At 42.6% G+C, this 17,014-nt stretch overlaps 1 protein-coding gene across 1 annotated transcript in view; it reads left to right on the top strand.

The window, feature by feature from the left end:
• The window catches only part of KCNV1 (potassium voltage-gated channel modifier subfamily V member 1), an 81,015-nt gene extending 69,263 nt beyond the window's left edge, over nucleotides 1-11,752 (top strand). Inside the window, exon 2 of the mRNA XM_069732353.1 lies at nucleotides 11,215-11,752. Within this exon, the coding sequence (XP_069588454.1) occupies nucleotides 11,215-11,723 (509 nt within the window). The 3' untranslated portion in view covers nucleotides 11,724-11,752. The remainder of the gene's footprint in view (nucleotides 1-11,214) is intronic.
• The last annotated feature ends 5,262 nt before the right edge of the window (nucleotides 11,753-17,014 follow it).

Genomic DNA, 17,014 nt, shown 5'->3' with positions numbered 1-17,014 from the left:
CAGTGCTCAGAGACACGGCTGAGGTGAGGAGGCTGAGCCCGACCACCACTGAGCAAGACACAGAAGTACAAGTTGTTCAGTCTTCAGAGACACGGCTGAGGTGAGGAGGCTGAGCCCGACCACCACTGAGCAAGACACAGAAGTACAAGTTGTTCAGTCTTCAGAGACACGGCTGAGGTGAGGAGGCTGAGCCCGACCACCACTGAGCGAGACACATCTCTTATTGGATCCAGTGTGCACCTTCATCTCCAGTTCAGTATAGTTTTCACCTCCATCACCTAATCAATACGGGGTACACATTCACTTCCTATTGGATCTGGTGTGGTTGTGATTATTCTTGGATAAAATATATTATTTTTATATATAAGTGTAAAGAATAATAGTCATTTCCTGCATTGCCCCATCTGAGGGTATTTGAGAGGCTCTAAATGCATTTTAAAAGGAATTTTTCACTTTCCCAGTGTTAGCCAATAACTAGGGTACGTTGCGTTTTTGCCAATCTTTCCCGAGCATTTTTGCCACGAAAAATACAGCATTTTACTGTATCAGTAAAGTGAATGAGATTTCTAAAATGCACACGCTGATTATTTTTTTCGTGCAGACTTGAAGCAGTTATGTATCTGCAGCGTGTCAATTCTTTCAATGTTTTGCAGCATTTTTCACTCATTCTAAGGGCCCCTTTCCACTTGTGAGAAAAACGGACGAGTGCAATCCGATAAAAAATCGGATTGCACTCGGACCAATGTTTTTCAATAGGTGACATTCCATTAGCGATTTTTTTCCCAGCCAAAATCGGACTGAGAAAAATCTGTGTCGGCTGAGAAAAAAATCGCAGCATGCTGCGTATTGCTGAGATTCTCGGACGAGACTCGCCAATGCAAGTCAATGGGTGCGTGAAAAAAAACGCACAGCACTCGCACCATGCGAGTGCTGTCCGATTTTTACGCACCCGTGTCCTTAGAAAAGCCGGCAATTCAGCGCAGAGTACAGTAAAATCACACTGACATGTTAGATTAGAGTAGATATATACACATAGAATAGGTATATATACATATATATATGTCAGGGAGACACCTATATATATATATTTATATTTAATGCAGCGCGAGACAGCTTTAAAGCTGGTAATTCAATTACCGGCTTTTGCTTTCTCCTTCCTAAACCCGACATGATATGAGACATGGTTTACATGCAGTAAACCATCTCATATCACCATTTTTTTTGCATATTCCACACTACTAATGTCAGTAGTGTGTATATGCAAAATTTGGCCATTCTAGCTATTATATTTAAGGGTTAAATGGGGGGAAACAATGGCGTGGGCTCCCGCGCAATTTTCTCCGCCAGAGTAGTAAAGCCAGTGACTGAGGGCAGATATTAATAGCCTGGAGAGGGTCCACGGTTATTGGCCCCCCCCTGGCTAAAAATACCTGCCCCCAGCCACCCCAGAAAAGGCACATCTGGAAGCTCCCAGGCTTTCTAGGAAAGTTCCCATGATCTATGAACAACCAGCAGAGGGCGCCTCACCGCAAATGCAGGTAAATATAGGTCAATGACCTACTTTACCTTCATTCCCTGGGGTTTTGCAGGCAGGAGTAGCGTTGCATTAGCAGAACTCCTGGCTGCAAAATATTTTAACCCCTTCAGAAGGATTTACATCGTTGGACTTTACAGATCCTCGGAAGGTAAGTATATTGTTGGTTTATTATGTTTTTTTATTTACAGATCGAGGGTCTTCAGTGATTGGATTGGGCGTTAAATAAAATATTACAACAACCTTTGTTTTTATTTCATTAAAATACTTTTTAATAATGTGTGTGTTTTTTTAAACCCTTTCATTCAATTGGATTAATAATGGATAGGTGTCATAATTGACGCCTCTCCATTATTAATTAGGCTTAAGGTCACCTTACAATAGCAAGGTGGCATTAACCCTTCACTACCCCATATCCCACCGCTACACAGGAATGGGAAGAGAGTGGCCAAGTGCCAGAATAGGCGCATCTTCTGGGGTGGCTGGGGGCAGGTATTTTTAGCCAGGGGGGGGCCAATAACCGTGGACCCTCTCCAGGCTATTAATATCTGCCCTCAGTCACTGGCTTTACTACTCTGGCGGAGAAAATTGCGCGGGAGCCCACGCCAATTTTTTCCGCCATTTAACCCTTAAATATAATAGCTAGAACGGCCAAATTTTGCATATACACACTACTGACATTAGTAGTGTGGAATATGCAAAAAAAATGGTGATATGAGATGGTTTACTGTATGTAAACCAGGTCTCATATCATGTCGGGTTTAGGAAGGAGAAAGCAAAAGCCGGTAATTGAATTACCAGCTTTAAAGCTGTCTCGCGCTGCATTAAATATAAATATATATATATAGGTGTCTCCCTGACATATATATATATGTATATATACCTATTCTATGTGTATATATCTACTCTAATCTAACCTGTCAGTGTGATTTTACTGTACTCTGCGCTGATCTACCGGCTTTTCAAAGGAGACCCGTGCGTAAAAATCGGACAGCAATACGGATGTCATACGGATGTTGCGATAAAAAAATCGCATGACACTCGCATGACACTCGCATGACACTCGCATGGCACTCGCAGACATTACATCAGTTTTTTCGGTCCGTAAATCGGACCGTTTTTTTCTCACACTAGTGGAAAGGGGCCCTTATGACAAGGAAAAAACGCATCCAAAAGTTATCCAAAAAAATACTTCAAAACCCCATGTTTTTTATGCAGCATTTTTACTGCCAAGCGACAAGTTTTTGATGCATGAATGTAATGCAGCAAATACTTAACATGTGCACATACCCTGATGGTGACAAGTGTAAAAATTAACATTTCAACACTTATTTTTAAATAACTCTAGGTAATGATTTTTTTTTTTTTTTAAAAGGTTATTTATGTTTAGGGAAATAAAACACCTTTATTTTTTTTTAATCAGCTATTTTCTGATGAAGAATTCCCTCTAGTCTTGCTCCATTCGTTCCTTGTGTTCTGCCTGCAACTGTGGTTTTAAGCAGATTCTATGCTTTGAACGTGACTCATTTACTTCTAGAAATGATTATAATGCCTGTTATCCCTTGTGGGAGTGATCTGAATGTGTAACGTATTCCCACGAGACCCTCCAGCCCAGAATCCAGCATACTGGCCTCTCTAGCGAATAGGATCCTAAAGCATGCTCCATTCAGAACACCCAGAACTCACATTAATAATATGCAAATGTATAAAGAAAATAGATTCATCCTTGAAATACGCTTGTAAGTGTCTCTGCCTACTCAGCAGTAATCAGGTCATGCAAGTCCTTCAACTCTGCCCAAACACCCTCACCCTCCACTCCATCTCCCCTCCTTCCCCGAAACCCCCCAATAAGAAATCTCAACAATTTGTATTAGAATATGTTAAGTGTATTTGTCTAATAATTAAAGTGTGGATACAGCGTCGGACTGGAGCACCCTGGGCCCACCAGAGAAAATCATTCTTGCGGCCCACTATGTATCTACATAGAAATAAATACAAGACCTCCAATTGTGCGGTAAAATGCGTTAATATCAGGGTATAATATAAGGTAGTACATGTCTTAATTATGTAGCAGGGGTTGGGGTAGCCTTCTTGTAGTATATAAAGTAGCCCCCTCATAGAATAGAATGTAACCTCCCTCATAGAATATAATGCAACACCCCACAAAATATAATGCACTCCCCTCATAAGGTATAATGCAGTCCCCACCATAGAGTATACTGTAGCCCTCTCATAGGGCATAATGCTGCCCCCTCATATAGTATGATGTAGCCCCCCAGAAAATAATGCAGTCCCCTGAGAAAATAATGCAACCCCACCACAGAATATAATGCAGCCCCTCATAGAGTATACTGTAGCCCCCTCATATAGTATGATGTAGCCCCCAGAATAAAATGTAGTCCCCTGAGAATAATGCAGTTCCCCCACAGAATATAATGTAGCCCCCTCAAAGTATAATGCAGCCCCTCTCATTGGGTATAATGCAGCCCCTCTCCACCTCCATTCTTGTTCTCCCCCTCCACCTCCATCATTGTTTTCTCCCCCACAACCCCCATCATTGTCCATTCCACCACCTCAATCATTGCCTCCTCCCTCACCACCACTATTGTCCTTTACACAACAACTATCATTGCATTCTCCACCACCACCCTATCACTGCCCATTTCTCCACCTCCATTATTGCCTCCTTCCCCACCATCCCCATCATTGGCAATTACCAATACACATACACAGCACTGCATCACTCTCTCTCACTCACACACACACACACAAAGCACCACACCACATACACGCACACAGCACCGCAGCACTCTCTCTCACTCACACACACAAAGCACCACACCACATACACACACAGCACTGCAGCACTCTCTCTCACTCACACACACAAAGCACCACACCACATACACACACAGCACTGCAGCACTCTCACACACTCACACACACAAAGCACCACACCACATACACACACACAGCACCACAGCACTCTCTCTCACTCACACACACAAAGCACCACACCACATACACGCACACAGCACTGCAGCACTCTCTCTCACTCACACACACACACAAAGCACCACACCACATACACACACAGCACCGCAGCACTCTCGCACACTCACACACACAAAGCACCACACCACATACACACACAGCACTGCAGCACTCTCTCTCACTCACACACACAAAGCACCACACCACATACACGCACACAGCACCGCAGCACTCTCTCTCACTCACACACACAAAGCACCACACCACATACACGCACACAGCACTGCAGCACTCTCTCTCACTCACACACACACACAAAGCAACACACCACATACACACACAGCACCGCAGCACTCTCTCACACTCACACACACACACAAAGCAACACACCACATACACACACACAGCACTCCAGCACTCTCTCACACTCACACACAAAGCACCGCAGGCAGACAGACAGCACCATTCACCTCTCCACAATTTCCTCTCAACACATCACGGCAGCCTCTTCCTCGCCGGCAACTTTCTGTCTGAAACAGCGCTCTGAATGATGAAGTCATCCAGCTGAGCTGTGTCAGACAGGAAGTGCCGGGAAGGAAGCCGCATTTGATCCCTGCAGCTCTGCTCTGCCCAGGGTAAGCCGTCCTGCAGGGGCCCACCTCTGCCTTTACATGCGGGCAGTGCTAGCCTCAGCTTGCGGCTAACACTGCCCGCTGTTAAAGTGAAATGATATTCACCCCTCTCCATGCCCATGGGGGCGTGGGGAAGCGTGAATATTCATTTCACTTTAGCAGTGGGGACAGGCTCCTTTCTCCAGCTGCTGCTCCGCTGACTCAGGGGCCCCATACCTGCCTGGTGTGCCACTATTAGGAACAGTGGGGGCCCTAGGCAGCTGCTCGCCAGTATGCCAGCAGGTGTCAGTGCCTGGGCCCACTGGTGGGCCAGTACGACCCTGCGTAGATGTGATAAATCACATGTTCTTTTAAACATAATTATAAAGCTTATAAGATAAGGGATACTATACAGTCACAAGATACAAGAAAAGATACACATCAAAAAGTTGATTCATTTCAGTTCTTCAACACAAAAAGTGAAATTTATATTATATATAGTCATAACACACAGAGTGATCTATTACGTGTTTATTTCTGTTAATGTTGATGATTATGACTTACAGCCAAATAAAACCCAAAAGTCATTATATCAGTAAATTAGAATACTTTATAACACGAGCTTGAAAAATAATTGTAAAATTACTCAATGCTCTCAATACTTGGTCCGGGCTCCTTTTGCATCAATTACTGCATCAATGCGCCGTGGCATGGAGGCGATCAGTCTGTGGCACTGCTGAGATGTTATAGAAGCCCAGGTTGCTTTGATAGTAGCCTTCAGCTTGTCTGCATTGTTGGGTCTGGTGTCTCTCATCTTCCTCTTGACAATATCCCATAGATTCTCTATGGGGTTAAAGTCAGGCGAGTTTGCTGGCCAATCAAGCACCGTGATACTGTTGTTTTTAAACCAGGTATTGGTACTTTTGGCAGTGTGAACAGGTGCCAAGTCCTGCTGGAGAATGACATTTCTGGACCGTCCGCCGGGGCCATGAGGTTCTCGGTACCGGGCCCGGTACTTAAAGGGATGTGTCATGGTGGCAGCAACCCGGTCCGCGGCCCTGGACACCCATGTATAAGGGAATGTCTTTAAAGGGATTATATGAATAAAGTTTGTGTTCGTGACACCACCTGTGGCATTCAGTCAGGAGCAAATAACGCTGCTTAAAGGGGTCCTCTGGGGTGGTGTTATGGCAGCTGAGATGGTATGGCTTCCTTCCCACAGGTGAAGCTGGGTCCCCAGGGCTCCCAGTGTAGTAGGGATAGGTGATAGGTGGTGTAGTAAGAAATGGAGGACACAGGGTTGCAATCTCTTTACCTCTTTACTGAAGGTCTCAAGCAGCCACAGTCCAGGGTACCGGATCACAGGTGCAGGTACAGTCTGGCCGGCTTGGAAGCAATTCTGGAATCCCCTTTACCAGGTGGAGTTGGAAGCCTTCCATCTAGCACTGTGGTGCTGTAGTCCCTTGCTGCCCTGGGCCTCTCACAAGGTCCTCAGGTTATCTCTCTGTCCCCCTTTAGGTACGACACTACCCGTACGACAGGTAGCTTGAGCCTTTTTAGAGGATCTCTATCACGACCCGGGCTATATGCACTACTGTGTCCTCAGGTGTCAATGGTGAACAGGTAACTTGCAATCTGCTGTCCCGCCGGTTTCTGCGGTGGGGCATAGAGTTACCCCCACAACCTCGGTCTTCCGACTGCCGGTATCTGCACTCAACGTGGAGGAAGGCCAGTCGCAACTTCTCTCTCCAGCTCTTAACTTCTCCTTTACTTCTTTCCTCCTTCACGGTCCTTCCTTTCTCTTCCTTTTTCAGGAGCTGCAGCACTTCACGTGGCTGCACAGCCCCTCTGATTTCCTCTCTCCTGTGTCTCTCTGACAGGCTGACTGACTTTCCCTCCAGACCAGAATATATATATATATAGGGGAGCCACCCACAAGCTGGGTCAGAGCTCCCTCTTCTGGCCTGGAGTGCGAACATGTTGCATGTTTGTGATTACTTGATGAAAGAGATCATTCCTTGCTTCCAAGCATGACATCACTCTCCCCATGAGGAAAGCAATGCCACTGTAACAAGCAGGAATCTGGGGTGTTACATTTCCATCTCCAAAAAGTTTGTCAGCAGAGGGAAGCATGAAGTGCTCTAAAATTTCCTGGTAGATGGCTGCACTGACTTTGGTCTTGATAAAACACAGTGGACCTACACCAGCAGATAACATGGCTCCCCCAACCATCACTGCTTGTGGAAACTTCACCCTAGACCTCAAGCAGATTGGATTGTTTGCCTCTCCACTCTTCCTCCAGACTCTGGGACCTTGATTTCCAAATGAAATGCAAAAATTACTTTCATCTGAAAACAACACCTTGGACCACTGACAACAGTCCAGTTCTTTTTCTCCTTGGCCCAGGTAAGACGCTTCTGGCATTGTCTACTGGTCATGAGTGGCTTGACACAAGGAATGCGACACTTGTAGCCCATGTCCTGGATACTTGTGTGTGTGGTGGCCTTTGAAGCAATGACTCAAGCAGCAGTCCACTTCTTGTGAATCTCCCCCAAATTTTTGAATGGCCATTTCTTAACAATCCTTTCAAGACTGCAGTTATCCCGGTTGCTTGTGCATGTTTTTCTATCACACTTTTTCCTTCCACTCAACTTTCCAATAATATGCTTGGACACAACAGTCTGTGAGCATCCAGCTTCTTTAGCAATGACCTTTTGTGGCTTACCCTCCTTGTGGAGTGTGTCAGATACTGCCTTCTGGACATCTGTTAAGTCAGCAGTCTTCCCCATGATTGTGGAGCTACTGAAACAGACTAAGCGACCTTTATAAATGCTTAGGATGCCTTTGCAGGTGTTTTTGTTCCACGTGCCTGCATGGAATAAGATTAAAATAGTCAAAACAGCAAAACATTAGATAATGACTTTTGGGTTTTCATTGGCTGTAAGCCATAATCATCAACATTGACAGAAATAAACACGTGAAATAGATCACTCTGTTTGTAATGACTCTACATAATATAAGTTTCACTTTTTTGTGTTGAAGTGAAAATTTTAAAAATTAGAAAAAGGAGAATGAGCCTATGCAAAAGATTGGGCACCCCATTCTGCCGCTGTTTTGAAATGTCTAGAAAAAAATATATAAAAATTATACTCATCTTCCCTCCACCCCCCGCCATGCAGCATCTTCTTCTGAAGCAACGGGAGCGCATCACATCACTGCCACCAGTCACACGCTTGCTGACATCAGCTGCCGGCCTCTGACCTGACTGGTTTGTGTGCCGCAATACACTTCACCTGAAAGGATTTGCTGGCATTGGCGAGCACCTCACATGCCAGGCCCGGTTGCGATGGCGACCCCTGCAACAATTTTAGATACGCGCCTGCATGGAATTAGATTACAATTGTCAAAACCGCAAAATGTTTGCAAAAAAAAAAGTTTCCCCAGAATTCCTCAGCTCTATATCATATTGTGGCAAATAAAGAATACTGTAGTTGCAGATCAGTGAAGCAGGCAATGATGTGGTCAAAAATTACTTGTCGCCCAATGCTTTGATTTATAAGAAATAATAAGCTGACGATCATTGTTGGTGCCGTCATGTTAGGTATAATGGAAGACTCTCCGCTGTTGTATGAGCCGTAGGCTACAGCCTAAATACAACTCTACCCATATGACCGGGCTTTCAGGCACGTTTATTTCAGACCTGTAATGCATCACCAATGACGTAGCCATGCACATTATGAATCCATGAACTATGCCTGTAAAGCAATGACTCACATTGATTGTACAAGATTTTCTATTTTTGCTGTTTCTGTCCGTTCCATTGACTTTCAATGAAGAGGCAATATGTATGTGAGCACTACATTCAGACTCACCACAATTCATAGAAAAGAGAAACTCAGGACCCCCATTACTCTGTTCTGTGGGGGCGAAAGTGATCACATATTAATAGCTGACCCTGATACAGGATTTATAGGAAAAATCCCCTAATTGGCTGCAAATCCAAATACAGATTCGCTGCTTTCGGCTTGATCTTTGGTTTATTTTTTATAGTTCTTTACATATAATTTATATTTAAATTTTGGGATAAGACTGCTTAAAAGAATAAGTGTGTAAATTTGTACATGTGTACAAGTAGAAAAACACTAAATGACGTGTAGCCTGCATTTTCAGCAAATTTTCAGACAGTCCTTAAAGGGGTTTTCACAGCTCCAAGATCCTATCCCAATATATAGATGATGTAATAATAAAAATATTGGCAAACACCTTCCTTTATCCCATGTGCAGGGCAATGTAGTAGCTTAGGTATCCATGGTTAAGACTACTAAGAACTAACTGTTATTATATGAGTGGTTATTATATAAGCAGTTGATCAGCAGAATAACTCTGTGTACTGTGAGACTAAGGGTAACCTACTACGGCAGAGAAGACTGTAGTCAGGATTTAATTATATTCAGGTCTTATATGAGAGAACCCCTTTAATTAAGACAGAGAACAATCTGCTGGGATGCCTAAGAGGAGTTTCTACTGATATGATACAATGTGAGTACAGAAGAGTGTTTGTAGTCAGGATCCAGTACTGAATTATAGAATTTTAGAGACTTCGAGCAAATAGACCTGAATTGAAATAACTGTTATAGACTGACCTGGGTTGCAGTAATGGTATCGCAGCCACTAGAGGCAGTACCAGCAGGTAGTGTAGTCAGGGATAGCCAAGGGGTCAGTACACAGGATCAGCAATGTAGTTTAAAGGAGCATCAAATAGCATAGTCAGGGATAGCCAAGGAGTCGGTACACATAAGCAGCAATATAATCTTAGAATGAAGGTGCAGGTGAAAGGAAGCTTGACTAAAGGCTGGGAGCTCAGTAATCTCGCAAGGAAGAGAGTGCAATGCCAGGTTTAAATAGGGTGTTCAATCAGAATGGAGCCAATTAAGAACTCAGGGTGGAGCCAATCAGGAACTAAAGGTGGAGCTAATCTGGAACTCAGGATGGAGCCAATCAGGAACTCAGGGTGGAGACAATCAGAAACAACAAAGGTACAAGTATCTGGGTTAGCACAGAACTGTCCAGCTAACTGAATAACTCCGAGGGAAGAGCTGGCGCGTGGTGCACAAGAGCTACTGAGTTCGAGTCCTGACAATAGCACTATAGAGGAAAAATGAGTCAATACGAAATATTTGAAAGGTGAAGATTCTTACACTTTATAACTATTGACCCCAACTTGTGTCCAGATAAATTTGCCATTCAAGCTTAATTTTGTTTAAAAATTTTTGAAACTAAGAAAAACTATAACATTCACATAGCATCAATAAATATCCATTAGATATTAATAAAAATAAACGCACAATGAAATTCAGTCTAGATTCCTCTCGACCCCAAACATGAATAATTAAAGCATACTCATGTATGTCTTACGTAGAAGCAATGAATAATAATGGGAGAAAATAATTATTATTAAATACGTTTGTTTGTCCTTTAACCTTGGCTGTTATTGCAGCGCTAATGCCACCGGCGCTCGGTTATTAAGATTCTCAGCATCTTCCCAGAGGAGCAGGTCAGTGGCAGAACACGGTCAAAAGGAAATACACATGTATCAATAGTCACCAGAGCATGAAAGAAAATGAAAAAAAAAAGTTCTTGACGTAAGGTTATGCATATTTCAAGTTCAGCTTATTACAAATGCATGATTTCCTTTTTCCTGGATTAGACTTTATTCCACTAAGTTACGATGCTGCCGTCAAATTCTCTTTTTTGATGAACACAGAGGGGCTTTTTGGCACCCTCCTTATTAGACAGCACCCAGTCCAAAGCAATGATAAAACTAACCATAAAGAATATGACAATAAAATATTAATGTTCATGGTTGGAAAAACAGCACCACCCCTGTCCACTGGTTATGGGTGGTATTGCATCTCAACAATATTTACTTCTATGCAGCTAAAATGTAATATTAGACACAACCCATTCACAAGTTTGGTGCCATTTCTGAGACAAAGCAGCCATGGTTTTTTTTCTTCAGATTTTTTTATGATAACATGGAAGGTAATAAATTATTTTTGTCTTTTCACATTTCAGGTTTAAAGTCTCTAGGAATGACCATCGCTCAGTGTTATGAAGAAGTCGGCCTTCTGCTACTTTTCCTTTCGGTGGGCATTTCCATATTCTCCGCCTTGGAATATGCCGTTGAGCATAACGTCCCTGACACGACTTTCACCAGTGTCCCCAGTGCCTGGTGGTGGGCAACGACCTCCATGACCACAGTAGGCTACGGTGATATCAGACCGGACACCACGTTTGGTAAAATTGTGGCGTTTTTGTGCATTTTATCGGGGATCTTAGTTTTAGCGTTGCCAATAGCAATTATCAACGACCGATTTGCTGCTTGTTACTTCACATTAAAAATGAAGGAGGCAGCTCTGAGGCAAAGGGAGGCCTTAAAGAAGCTAATGAAAAACATCAGCACTGAGTCCGATATCAACGTAAATCTAAGGGACATTTATGCTAAAAGTATAATGGAAATGTTACGACTGAAAACCCGAGAGCGGGCGAGCACAAGAAGCAGCGGAGGAGATGAATTCTGGTAATTCTAGAGTGTTTTGAGTTTGTTTTTTACCTTTTTTGTCTCAATTACAATTTAGCTTCAATTGGATGTGGCTTTTTGCATTCAGATGTAGCAGGCATCGATCATTTCATTTTTTCGGGATTTTATTATGCTTCACTTTTTGTTATGGTGATAAATCCAGCTTTTGGCCACATTAAAAGCGCCCTTCTGCTCTGCAGATTCTCGGGAATGCGAACAAATGCTCGATGTGTGAGATACAAGAAGGAACCTTCAAGAAACCTTCAAGAAAACACCAGGGATCTCTCCATCAATAACGAGTGGGTACAACATAAGACTTTAGGGTGGCTGTCCGGATCTCTCCATCAATAACGAGTGGGGACAACATAAGACTTTAGGGTGGCTGTCCGGATCTCTCCATCAATAACGAGTGGGTACAACATAAGACTTTAGGGTGGCTGTCCGGATCTCTCCATCAATAGCGAGTGGGGACAACGTAAGACTTTAGGGTGGCTGTCTGGATTTGCAGCATTTGCCCAAAGTGCTAAACCAAGGATGAAAAACTTACTTTAATACAATATTTTGTGCAGAGAAACAATATCCTGAAGCCTAGAGACCTACAGATCCGGTGACCTCTCGACAGAACTTCCTTTTCTTACTGTTAGAGCAGGTGCTGATGACCTTAGATTTTCTCATCCGAGAGAATCGGGAAGATTATTGAAATGACACTTTGATCACACTCTAGAGTGTGATCAGATTGTGATCACAGTGTGCTCCGATTCTCTCGCATTGCAATCATCATATTAGATAGCACCGTGTACTTACAAGTGCTCATTTTGCCTTTCTACCCGGATAATTCTTCTCTTTTCTCTGCTCTGTGTAGAAACAAGAAGTCTCTTGTCCCTTCATTTATCATTCCCCTCTTCCACTTCTGACCTAGCTGCTCCGCTCCTCCCCCCGCTATTGACTTTTGCAGTCACTGATAACTCAGGCAGGGAAAATTGACCTCCTGTTTCTACATAGAGCTTAGAAGGATTCAGCTAGTCCATTTTTAATCACGTTATGCCATAGAACTAATGGGAAAAACAATAATTAGCCAGTTAGAAAGGCAAAATGAGCAATTGTAAGTACACAGTGCTATATAATATGATGAGTGCAATATATTAAGAGAATAAAAATTTGGATGGGTGGAGAGTTTCTTTAACAAGCACATTTTAAAGAGTAACCATTGTTTTAATTTTTATTTCATAAATCAATAGTACACATGAAAGTAAGAAACTTTATATGATATGTTAATGGAGAAATTTGCTTTATTCTTCCTCTTGGACTTATTACTCTCAATTCATAAGTAAAATCTATATAAAATATGCATTCTGTGAAGACAGATTTTCTCATTACTGAGATAGGAGATGGTAGTTGGTGCTTTTAAAATTCTATGAAGAAGGGAGGAGCTAGAGGCGGAGACAAACATCTTGCCTGAAATGACAGTTACAGTATTGCAAAGACAGATTTCCCCTAAATTGAGAATTTTGAGAACAAATGATCAGTTCCGGCAGAGACAGAAGACGATTTCTCTGATAATATATATTACAAAGATTCTTATTTTCACATGTATCATTATTTATGGAGAAAAAAAAATTATAAAACAACAGTTATTCTTAAATACATTTCCCCTAGTTAGAATACACAAATAATGTATATTTAAAAGTTTATATTTTTTTATCCTGAAAAAAAAAATGTAATAGTTTTTTTTATTAAAAGTAGAAAAAGTCATTAATAAAAATGATAATAATAATAATAACAATTCTGAGCCTACAGAGATGATTAAAAGCCAAAACAGTAAAGTGTCCATAAATTAGTAAATGAGACGTTAGAGCAGCATCTAAAGAAAAATGTTAATTTTACCTACAGAAATAAGACACTCGATCTTTAGATTTTAAAAAGCTATTCGAACACTGATGATACAACGTCCTTTTTGAAAGAAGTAAAAAATTGGTAATTAATACTGTATGTAAGAAAATAAAACATAATTATCAAACTTTGGATGCATCTCTAGGTGAAATATGGCAAATTCTACTCCTTGGGTCGAGCGACTTTTACTTTTATAGGATCGGGTCGGGTTTCACGAAACCCGACTTTCTCAAAAGTCGGGTCGAGTGAAATCGGCCGATCCTATAGAAAAGTCGGGGTCGGCTGAAACACGAAACCCAAATGCAGTGCAATGGGATACTATGGTTCCCAGGGTCTGAAGGAGAGGAAACTCTCCTTCAGGCCCTGGGATCCATATTTAAGTGTAAAATAAAGAATTAAAATAAAAAATATTGCTATACTTACCCTCTGACGCGCCCTGGTACTAACCGGCAGCCTTCCTTCCTTAGAATCAGCACGTGAAGGACCTTAGATGACGTCGTGGCTTGTGATTGGTCGCGCGACCGCCCATGTGACCGCTCACGCGACCAATCATTCCTATTAGGTATATACTCACCCTCGGACGCGCCCTGCTTCTTTCCGGCAGCCTTCCTTCCTAAGAATCAGCGCTTGAAGGACCTTCGGTGACGTCGCGGCTTGTGATTGGTCACGTGAGCGGTCACATGGGCGGTCGCGCGACCAATCACAAGCCACGACGTCATCTAAGGTCCTTCACGCGCTGATTCTAAGGAAGGAAGGCTGCCGGTTAGTACCAGGGCGTGTCAGAAGGTGAGTATAGCAATATTTTTTATTTTAATTCTTTATTTTATACTTAAATATGGATTCCGATACCGATTTCCGATATTGCAAACATATCGGAACTCGGTATCAGAATTCCAATACCAGATTCAGAAGATCGCCGACCTCATGGCCGACCCCACACAGGGGTCGGGTCGGGTTTCATGAAACCCGACTTTGCCAAAAGTCGGCGACTTCTGAAAATGGCCGACTCGTTTCGCTCAACCCTAGTTGATACCTTTTAATGGCTAACTGAAAAGATGGTAACAAATTGTAAGCTTTCGAGACTACACAGGTCTCTTCATCAGACACAGACTGGTCATCACAACAGAACCAGATCCCAATCAGAGGACAACAAAACATTCACTCCTAATCTAGGAACTTTCCAATATTTATGGACACAACTGTTTATCACTTATCACTCTCCCATAATGACAGTTCTGTACTATGTTGTGCATAAATATGTGATTCTTCAGAATTTGCTTTAGTCTGTGCCTGATGAAGAGACCTGTGTAGTCTCGAAAGCTTGCAATTTGTTACCACCTTTTCAGTTAGCCATTAAAAGGAATCAACCACTAAATGGAGACTATTTGAAAAATGGCTTAAAAGGCAGCTGTCACCAGGTTTTCCCAAAATCAACTATGGCCACCACCTTTCCCTTTTCTTTTACAGTAGTCTAGCAACCCGCATATAAGACCCAACCCTCTCTGTGTAGCCCAAAAGACACCTTTTATTATCCCCTCATATGACATAATCTGATTTTATGGTCTTGCTCGGCGTCTCTCCACTCCCCACAATCGCCCTTCTCCTGCCCATCTTCATATGGATGACGTGTCCTACGTCATCCGCCCAGCGCCCCCAATCTCGCTCCTATGCAGGCACACTTGGGGTATGTGCTGGGAGAGGAGAAAAAAGTGCCAATAACCCAGAAGTAAATCTGGTGCATGAGAGCAGGGAAAGTCCTGTAATGCGCATGCGCTGTCTTTTCTTTTGAGTCATCGGCACTTTTTTGTTTTCTCCCGACGCATGCGCATTACAGTACTTTGTCCTGCCCACAGCGCCTGCACAAGAGCCAAGTGGACCTGCATAAGAGTGGCATTGAGGGTGCTGTGTGGATGACGTATGGCACGTCATCTACATGAAGTAGAGAAGGAGGATGGAAATTGTGGGGAGAAAAGAGGCGCCGAGCAAGATCATCAACGCCAACCACACCACACCGTATGACAGGATTATAAACGGTATTTTTTGAGACATGCGAAGGGGGTTTGGGGCTTATATGTAGCATGTTATACTGCTGCAAAAGAGGCGGTAAAGGTGGTGGCCGCAGTTTACATTGGGAAAACTGGGTGACAGGTTACCTTTAAAGCAAAAGTATACATAGCCTTTAAGGGAAATGGTTTTTGTGATCATATATTATAAAAACTTTCTACTTTTGGCATCTTTAGCATTTGCTACTACTGTACACATTATCTCCCTAAGACAAAAAAGATATGTTTTATGTGCACATGCCGGACGCAGTGGTATTTTGGAGCTGGGCTGCGCTGTATTTTGAATATTGCACCCTCTATTGATCACTATCTAATACACGTGAGTGATGGCCTTTGCCATCAAGTGGAATCTACTCCCTGATGTAAATCTCAACAGTCATACCAAATGTGTAAAGTAAAATGTAGAAACAAAATTATTTTCCCATTCTAATTTTATTTTTCATACTTTATTTATTCTAAAGAATACAGAGAAAGAGTAGCATATTATTCCTGTTCCTTAGAAGCAGAGACAGAATTCTACAGAATCGCTTTGTATGTATTTTATGTCCATTGACTATAATCTAAATGTCACATTGTATGATTTTATTGAGTAATAGTAATACTTAACGCCATTACATTTTTTATTGTGTTGCAGATAGGCCTTAAAAAGAATAAAGAAACCAATCATTTTAATTGTTCAGATAATGGTGTCTTTCTTTGTTATTGTAAAAGAAGAGACAGATTTTGTGTGCTAGATCAGATTTTCATCTGTGATTTTTCTCATATGCCCCCCACAATTTTGAAAAACATCTCCTACCCATTAGAATGTTAAAAATGGAAATGATACTGAGTGTACATGTGCTTCGGCTGCAGTGCAGTTAGTGTAACCTCCACCAGGAGGTACTGGTGAGGGAAGGGAGGTTGCACACTCACAGCGTAGCAACCCTGAGCAGCAGCACGAGCGTCACAGGTAACAAAAGAGTGGTCAGACGAGCAGAGTCAGAAACTGTCAGGAGCAGAAGTACCAGAGGTCACAGGGATGCACGAAGTCAGAGGCAAGTCAGAAGTAAGAGCCAAACAGGAGCGCGGTATCTAAAAGGTGAGACATAAGATGAAGTCAGGGTACAAGCCAGAAGTCAAAGTCGGTCGGGGAACGAGGTATCAGAGTCGAAAATCAAGAGGAGGGGTTCAGAGATCAGGCTGAGTCATACACTGTAAGGAAAACCACCAGACGAACACTAAGTCAGGGATAGGGAATGGGTCTAACACAAATACAGGAAGTCAGAGGCAGAAGGATCACCAGGGAATAAGGGTCAGCTGCTCTAGCCTAGAAGCATGAACTATCACTGACGCTGGCCAGCAG

This window comes from Ranitomeya imitator, chromosome 6 (assembly GCF_032444005.1).
Source record: "Ranitomeya imitator isolate aRanImi1 chromosome 6, aRanImi1.pri, whole genome shotgun sequence".
Taxonomy (NCBI): Eukaryota; Metazoa; Chordata; class Amphibia; order Anura; family Dendrobatidae; genus Ranitomeya; species Ranitomeya imitator.
The sequence above is the reverse complement of the archived record's forward strand: the minus strand, read 5'-3'. Positions and strand labels throughout refer to the sequence as shown.